At 43.5% G+C, this 8,995-nt stretch overlaps 1 protein-coding gene across 1 annotated transcript; it reads right to left on the bottom strand.

Annotated features, from left to right (window-relative positions):
• Positions 1-6,388: 6,388 nt before the first annotated feature.
• her6 (hairy-related 6) lies at positions 6,389-8,388 on the bottom strand. The gene is made up of 4 exons (XM_073041169.1): positions 8,075-8,388; positions 7,881-7,976; positions 7,692-7,779; positions 6,389-7,315 (listed from the first exon to the last, which is right to left on the bottom strand). Exons 1-4 carry the CDS (start codon positions 8,180-8,182, stop codon positions 6,660-6,662), a joined length of 948 nt encoding a protein of 315 aa, XP_072897270.1. The 5' UTR covers positions 8,183-8,388; the 3' UTR covers positions 6,389-6,659.
• Positions 8,389-8,995: the final 607 nt, after the last annotated feature.

Below are 8,995 nucleotides of genomic sequence, written 5' to 3'. Positions count from 1 at the left end.
TTCCAAACCCTGTATCTTCCTCTGTAGCTCCGCTGTGAGGGTCCATGTCTCGCATGTGTACAGGAAGATGGAGAATAGCAATGCACACAGGAGTCTGATCTTGTACTTCATGGTGATGTTGCTGTCCCTCCATATTGTCTTGAGTTTGGATAGTGCAGTCATTGTCCGTGTGGTTCTTGCCAGGACTTCTGGTCTTGATCCTTCATCACTGATGATTGCCCCCAGGTATTTGAACTGTTTCACTGTCTCAACTTTCTGACCATGGCCTGAGATGCCCGTTGTGATGGCACTGTTGGCATTTGCCATGGGCTTGGTTTTCTCTGCACTTATTTCCATTTCAAACTTTGTGGAGGCTCTGTCAAGATGGCTGACCAGGTTGGCCAGTTGGTCCTCTTTTCCTGCAAGTCCGTCAATGTCGTCAGCAAACCTTAGGTTTGTGATGTTCCTCCCTCTGATGCTGACTGTGCCCACATGATCTTCAAGGGCATCACTCATAATCCATTCCAGGAAGACGTTGAAGAGAATGAGGGGGAAGAAGCAGCCCTGACGGACTCCCACAGAGGCATGGAACCACTCGCCAGTGGTGCCCTGAGCGAGTATGGCACTGGGTGCCTTGGCGTAAAGCTGATGACAATCCATCCACAGCTATTGGCATTTGTGAAAGCTTGTAAAAGTGTTGAAAGCATTGCCAAAGCTTATGTAAGTTGTTTTCTTTTAAGAAAGTGTGTGGATTTCTTAATTGTCCTGAATTGTATCTTTCATGATGTATAAGTTTTAGAAATTGAAAACATAATTACCTTTCAGGCTTTAGCTTATGGACGGTATGGAGAGTTTCCTTCCTTCAGAATTTCAATGAAAAAAATTCATTGAAACTACTAGAATGATACATATTTTTCCATAAATCTTTCATTCTTTTGGGCTACGGCTTGTTGAACCTCAGTGAGATAGCCTTCAAAACTTTCATGAATGCAATTTAATTATCTGGATCTGGAAGCATATTTTATGAGAATATTTTATAGTGAAAGAATTTAGGTGATGGGGAATTATTTGTATGTTTTTTCCAATCCATTAATACTACTGTTGTTCCTACCTTAAATGGTTCCATGATCCTGATCAAAGGGCAATTTTGTTTCCATTTTAATCTGGCTGCTAAAACAGAAAAATCTACCTTACAAAGGAAAACATACTCCAAGTGTTTATTAGCAGAAGGCTAAAGTGCATTGCTTGAACTTGTGGATGTGAATGGGATCATGTTGGAAATCTGGGTTCCAAAGTTCATCATTATTGAATAATTAAAATAGCTTAAAGGTCTGCATTGAAGTTAGCTAACACAGGGCAAAGTATCAATTTTCTTTTACAACTGCTACAACAATCATAAGAGCAATAATACTGCTTTGACAATTATGTCTTCTGTTACCATAGCTATAATAACAACAACTCTCATTTTCATATTTAGATCTCCAAGCTTGGGGCTACAAATGTTACAATTTTCTTTTCCAGAAGCCTAGCTCTAATTCCAATGGAAACTGAAAGAAAAAAACTTGGAATTGTATAGTCTTTCATATATTTAAGACCTGAAATTATTTTATATTCAATAACTTATATTATACATTGGTTACTGTTGTAAAGTAGGACAGGCAGAAATAAGGTCCACTGAATAGCAATGAGATAAAGCAATAAGATGATGTAGTTAGGGGATTTTGATTGAGAAATAAAATAACTTGGTCTGCTTTAAACTAGCTCCTGGGATCTTTTGTATCCACCTGAGACAACAGTTTTAATACATCATCTGAAAAATACTTCCAATTTCAAGAAATTTCATCCTGGCTTGTGACCTCCCAAAAGCTTCTCGGTAAATACTAGAGGCTTGGTAGTGACAATTTGTTTATTCAAAGAGAGTTGGAAGCAAAAGATGGGCAACTCTAGGCTAGCTACTTTAACGTCTATTATGAATGAATCAGTTACTAAGGAGGTGATAGCAGAACATTTGGAAAGTCATAAACGGATCCAAGGTACAATGGACATGATATTTTTGAAGCGATTGGTTTACAAAGAAACATGCCAATCTGCACTAATCTCGGTACTGTACCTGACTGCTGTGAATTTCATAAAAGCCTTGGATGCCATTAAACAAAATGGAACGTAAAACATCATTTCCAATTTTAGCTGTCCTCAGAAATGTGTTCATTGTCTTGCACTTCTCAGATGATGCTGTGTTCATAATAAATTAATCCAGTGGAGATGAATCCCAGTGGCAGCTGGGGTCAAGCAAAATGTGCGATTGCATTGACCCTCCTCTGAGTTCTCCTCACTACAATACTGCCTCCACCAAGCTTCCTGCTGAAGTGGTTCATATACACGGTGAATAGGAAACTGGCCAGCCCTTATTGACAGAACTCCAGAACCAAGATCACTCAACCTTGGGTATCTAGTTACACTATGCAGACAGCATGTGTATGCATTACATAGAACAGTACCCCACAGTACAAACTCTTCAGCCCACAAGGTTGTGCTGACATTTTAACCTACATTAGGATCAATCTAACCCTTTCTTCCTATAGAGCACTCAATTTTCCTATCATCTATGTACCTATCTCAGAGCTTCTTAAATGCCCCTAATGTAACTGCCTCTAGCACCACCCCGGCAAGGCGTACCATGCACCCCCCACTCCCTGTGTAAAACAAAACTTGCCTTTGACTACACTTTCTCCCTATCACCTTAAAATTATGCTCCTCATATGAGCTGTTTCTTGGAGGAAAGGCTGCAAAATATTGTTGCTGTGAGTGTACAGGAGGATGGGCCTTAAACTGCATTTCCACTTGACAAAGCAGTTTGCTCTCACCTTACAACGTTGCCCGCTCCCTTTCCCCTCTTACTCATTGGAGTTGTAAATCATTTCTCACATTATTGGGCAGGGTGGAGCAGGGAAAGTAGCCGCTGAGAAACAAAAGCCAGGACAATGTGCAGTGCAGCAGGACCAGGTTCAGGAACAGTTATCACTCCTCCGCTCCTGAACCAGGGCGGATAACTTCACTCACCCCGTCACTGAACTGGTACCACAACATATGGACTCACTCTCTTTCAAGGACTCTACAAATGATCTTCTCAATATTCACTTATTTATTATTTGTTGTTTTCTGCATTTGCACAATTCTTTGTCTTTTGCCCATTGTTTGTCCGTCTTTGTATGCAGTTTTTCGTTGACTCTGTCGTGTTTCTCAGTAGTTACTGTGAAATCCCGCAAGCAAACGAATCTCCGGGTAGCATATGGTGACCTACATGTACTTTGATAATAAATTTACTCTGAACATTTGGCCGACTGGAGAAAAGACTGTTCGAAGACCATTATCTCAATCTGATTCCTACATTTATGGTCTGCCATGCAGCATGTGGAGACATGGATAATCTGCGGGGAAGTGCCGCAGAATTCTCCAGGGCTATGGCAGGACACGCAATCCGCTACGAGCATTCTCCTTCCCCCAGGCCAAAATTTTCAGCAGTGAGTGGGCACGTTTCCTGCATGTCTGTGACTAGGAATGTTCTCCGGGCTCTTTCAAGGCAAGAGGTTTCCAAGATGACGGAGAGAGCTTCTTTGAAATAACCTCCAAAAAAAAAGAGGTAACATCATTCCCGAGCCACGGGGAACGGTTGACTGCTCAAAATAGAGAAAGAGGATCGAGCATCGCAAGACCCCTCCAGGGAAGATGTGGAGGCCACAACATCACAAACCCTGCTCGCGCTCCCCATAAAACAATACTCGCCCCATCTGTAGCGAGATCAGGAGATCCTCCGTAGGGCTGAACGATCGCCTCAGAGCCAATAAAATAGCAATGGGGGGAAAAAAGTCCTCAACCGCCAATGAAGAAGGAAGTCTTCAAGTGGGGCAGAGTCAACATTTTTAGCATTTCTGGATTTATTTCAGAGATTGCTAATTTGTGGAAACATTTTTGCACAATTTATTTACTGTCTCACGACAGGTTTGGTCTTTTCAGTGTAACTATGTGTTTTCTTTGCCATTGCCGTTTTAATTTATCGGCAATGCGGAAATAGTGAGGTTGTCATCGATGCCAAAATAATGTCTGTTTAATCTACCCTTGGCGATACATTCCAACATTCCAAGCGTATTTATAAGCGATGCAGTGGTGTAACTTATATCAAATATTCCTGAAGTGAATCAGCAAGTATTTGTGTCCAAAGCTGTCTCCGGCATGAAACAATGCTGCGTCATGTTACCCAGTTACTATTAGCAACCCCGAACGTGTGTGTGTGTGTGTGTGTGTGTGTGTGTGTGTGTGTGTGTGTGTGTGTGTGTGTGTGTGTGTGTGTGTGTGTGTGTGTGTGTGTGTGTGTGTGTGTGAGAGAGAGAGAGAGAGAGAGAGAGAGAGAGAGAGAAGGGAATACTGTGGTGAGAGGGTGCATTGTGATAAAGATTTATCTAAGTTGGCTAAAATTCCTAAATTTAGTGCAAGTGGGAAAATATGTATTTGAATCAGTGAAATATTTATTATACTGCTGTTTGAAAACGAGAGAATAAAATTAAAATTCCTTGAGAATTGCGATGGTGCACTGTTACGGTATTCCGATGGTTGCAGTAGGTGCCAACCCTGAAGTGCAGCTTGATGTCTGCGAGACACTCCCCATGGGATCCTGGCAGGCATTAGGACCAAGAAGCAATCTTTCCTTCACGAGGGCTGACTCGTGTGTCAGAAACGCGCTCTCCAACATTCTCCAAGTGACTGGCAGCATGCCGACTGCAAAGGGTTCGCATCTTTCTCACGACCTTTCAGGTTTCTGATGTCATCTGGGAGCTATTCATTTCCTGCCAGAAGCTCTGCCTGCAAACCACCTTGGCCGCAGTGAAGCCCTGGGCTTGGGACGAGTTCAGCTAAATCATAAGCTGCTGTCCGAGTACAATAAAACCAGAAATAGATTGCACCATATGGTAGCACTTAGCGCTAAGAGAGAGCAAGGCTACACTTCATATGTGCAAGAAGTGTGGGAAAAGTTAATTGGCTTTAATAACAACTTCCAACCAAAGTGTGTTGTCCAATTTAACCATATAATTGCAAACATCGACCAAGCTGGTGAAAAGTGGGAGTCTAATATTCCTGCGAATGGAAATATTCTGTGCGTGTCTGGTGTAATTTTCAGATTCACAAGTGTCTATATTAATTTTTATTCCAGAACTGTCCTAATTATGCTTGTGATTCTAAAATTGCCCATGAAACAACTGTGAGACTGCAATCTTGATATGAGGACTGTTTATGGGGAGAGGGCTTTGGGGACTCAGGTTGTCGAGCTCTTCAGCAGGAGGAAGCATCGTGGACTGCATGTGCAATTAATTGCTCATAAATTTGCAAAAATGTCACCCAAAACCCTGCTGGATCATATTCTTGTGTGCCTTGTGTATAATCATACCTGGATTTGTTTGATTTAAATCTGGTTTGTGTGTTGTTATCAGATGTTGTGTCATTTTAATCTGGGCTTTCTGTAACAAGATTCCATATCATAAAGTTACAACAAATGGAACAGTTAACACGATGGAATGTACTTGTCTTGAAAATAGTCGATCCTTCTCTGATCGACTACACTTTGTCCACCTGAATTAAGTTTGGCACTTTTACCACAATAGTGAGATTTAATTCTTTCCGGAATAACACGATTAAGCATCGAGTTGATTTGCCCGCGAACTTTATATATATTGCATTGTTGTGTAAACCACAAGAGTACTGTATTAAGCACTTGGGAGATTAGCCTGCTTTTTGTAATCTTTACTCAAATCAAACTGGAATACTTTTTTTTTAACTGCGAATTTCAATCCACTACGAATCCTAGAATGTCTCCTTCGCATTTTTCCCTCTTTGTCTCGTTTCTTCTTGCTCCCACCACCTGGGTATGCGATTAACCACCTGCGTTGGCAGACAAAATACAACAAGTTTTGTGGTAGGTACTGAACAAATTCCCTACAGGATCCGTGACTGTTTAAAGCTGCCTATTCGGGCTGATGCTTGTAAAAGGTGAAACCTGATACAGAGAGCAGGTTTACTGACATCTGATCGGAGAGTTTACACACAAAGCTCTTGCATAATTAGGGGCTCCTTTTCCCATTCCTCCACAATAAGTCCAATCTCCCGCCAAATTTTAAACGCAGGGAGGTGTTTGATGTTTAAAAGATGAGAAAACGTTTACATTTGTTAAATGTTGCTTATGTTTTGGGAGCCAAATGATGGCAGGATTATCACATTACACCAAATACCAAAGATTGCTGAAGTTACAAAACGTTTATCTCGACCCTCCGTATCCCCATTAATTACACAAAGTGCTACTTTCCCTCTTGACATACCCCCCGCACCTGCGTTCTGCTGATAGAAAGGCAAAAACACAGACTAAATGTTAGTTTTCTTTTTATTTCAAATATAAATCTTCCTGGAAGGAAGGAACCTTTAAGAGCATTCAATTTATCTTTGGCATTTCATCAGATCATAGAAAAATGAACATCTTGCTAAGACAAACGCAACCTGATATTAACATTCGAAATATGTACAGATATAGTGCATAATTTTGACATGACTGTACAAAACTATAAGAAAGTTAACTTTAAAGAGCAAGTCTTTATTTCGGAAGTTTCCAGTCACTGAAAGCAGAGGAGGCGGCCCCGTTACCAGGGTCTCCAGACGGAATTTAAGGAATCTGATGGTACACCCACGCTAACTGGGCTGACAGCAGTAGTGGCTGCCGACAGCGGAAGCGGGAATCCGGACGCAGGGGCAATGCCAGACGGCTGAACGGGAGACCTGTTGGCCGGGGAAACAGCGGAGGGCAATGCCGTTCCGTTCGCATTGGCGTACAACGGGATGATAGGTCCTGCCGTTAGCTGTCCGCTCGGTCCAAACGCCGTGTTGGGAATGAGGAATGCAAACTGGCCGTCTGATGCTGGCACGAGCTGAAAACCGCCGTAGACTTTAGTCGGAGCGGCGACCGCCGCTGCAGGCATTGCGTCAGCCGCACCCAGCTTACAAGGCATGTTGACTCCATTCATGGGTCCCCCGCTGCCAACTGACCCAGACAGCTGGACGTGAAGGGGCTGCCCAAAAGCAGCGTGAGATCCGCCGGTCACAGCTGGGCTGGGGGGCGGCTGGGAGTAGTTCATGGCGTTGATCTGAGACATGCAATTTGCCAAGTGACTCAGGAGTCTGGTTCGGACTTCTGTGTTAACCCCTTCGCAGGTGGATAAGAAACGGGTCACTTCGTTCATACATTCGCTGAAGCCGGCTCTGTATTTGCCCAGAACTGTTGGATCTGTACTCAAAGCAGCTAAAGAGCAAAAGAAAAGAATAAAAAATAAACCATTCTGTTCGATGTCACGTTTATAACCATTGATAACGAGAGTTTGATGAGCCTTCCGTCTTTCCAAACGCTGTTCAGTCATGCAACTATCTCAGCGCCTGGGACTGACTATTCGGCTTTACCTGCCTGTCACAGTTGATAAGTAAACATTTCGAAATTTATTTTAAACTAAACCATGCAATTTTCAAGAGCTTGTAAGTTCAAGTCGGCAAGTGAGAATCTATAAATAAACAGACCGTGGGAAACCCTAGCTTTCGCCAAGTCTGTAAAATATTACCGAGAATTTCCAGGCCCTCATAGAGAAGAAGGGAATACAGAAGTAAATCATGGTTTAAACACTCACCAGTCATTTGCGCTCGCTGGAGATTTCGGAGATGCTTCACTGTCATTTCGAGGATATCAGCTTTTTCCAACTTTGAATGTCTCGAACTCTAAAATATTGATGGTGAGTGAATATCAGTACAAGGCGGTGATGCACAGATTATGAACGAATTCACTGCTTCTGACGCCGCGCAAAGACGGCGGTACTTACATCTTTCTTCAGCGCATCCAGAATCAGCGTCTTAAGTTGGCTTAAACTTTCGTTTATTCTAGCCCGGCGTCTCTTTTCCATAATTGGTTTGGATGACTGGAAAGAGAATAATCTTTCATTAAGTAACAGGATCATAACTGCGTATTATATGTAAAATCTGATTTCCACGAATCTAGATACAACTCTGAATTTACCTTCCGATTTTCAGAAGCAGTTTTTGGCTTATCTGGTGTAGCGTTTATATTGGCTGGGGTTGCAGGCACGGGGGACGAAGTCGATTTCTCCATTATATCTGCGGGCATTTTCTTGTACAAGATCCTAGCAGACTGACTAAAATGAATCCTTGTCTTCTTTCCACTTCTTGTGGTCTACGAGTTTAGTTCCAACAGCCGGGGAACTTTATTTTATTTTTGGACAGATAAAGTACTTTGGTTATGTTATCAGTGATGTGAACTCCGATCGCCACTGTGTACAGATCAGCTCTGGCCTCCCGTATTTATATCTGGGATTGCACGCGAACGGCTCGTGTGAAACTTCTCAAAGTTTCTTTCCCACACTAACTTGTGACCAATCAGAGCGCGGCACACACGAGCCCGTCCCCGGGGCGCGACGCTTCTGCTCGTGGTGGACGGCGCGCCACGATTGGTTGCAACGCGTCGAGGCGAGCGGCCAATAAACGTGTTGCAATCGCCCGGGCAAGCTGTCCGTCAAAGTGGAAAAGGGATCTGCCAGCTGGAGGCGCTTTGACGTCTGTCGGCATGCGAGCTCCATTATCAGGTGGGAGCACGTGCCAGGCGCTTTATTGCTGGAAGGGGGAAGGGAGTGCAGCAGCGAGATGTGCAAAAGCCTGGGAAAACCACTCCTCCCCGCGACCGCGAGAAGGTTTATTGTAAATATTTAGCGGCTTCCTTGCCTGGGGAGCCTGTGGGCTGTGTGCACGATGAGGAAGGCGAAAGATGCAATACCAGCAGCTGTAGGAGGATGGCTCTCGCCGGCTGTAATCTTGCGGGAGTGTTGAAATAATCAGCGGGGTGGGGGAAGGAGGAGGTTGCTTTCCACTGTTCGTGCTGCCGGAGACCCCCTCGACGCGTGGCAAGCAACCAGCAGGGGCACAG

This window comes from Hemitrygon akajei, chromosome 3, assembly GCF_048418815.1.
Source record: "Hemitrygon akajei chromosome 3, sHemAka1.3, whole genome shotgun sequence".
Taxonomy (NCBI): Eukaryota; Metazoa; Chordata; class Chondrichthyes; order Myliobatiformes; family Dasyatidae; genus Hemitrygon; species Hemitrygon akajei.
Note: the sequence above shows the minus strand (reverse complement) of the source record. Positions and strands in the feature narration are given on the sequence as shown.

What these genes read in the sequence shown, in the direction of transcription:
- her6 (XM_073041169.1), bottom strand. Translation starts at nt 8,182, where the DNA reads ATGCCCGCAGATATAATGGAGAAATCGACTTCGTCCCCCGTGCCTGCA. An exon ending in CTGCTTCTGAAAATCGGAAG is followed by an intron (nt 7,977 to 8,074) that starts GTAAATTCAGAG and finishes TTCTCTTTCCAG; the next exon opens with TCATCCAAACCAATTATGGA. An exon ending in CCAGCGAGCGCAAATGACTG is followed by an intron (nt 7,316 to 7,691) that starts GTGAGTGTTTAA and finishes TTTGCTCTTTAG; the next exon opens with CTGCTTTGAGTACAGATCCA.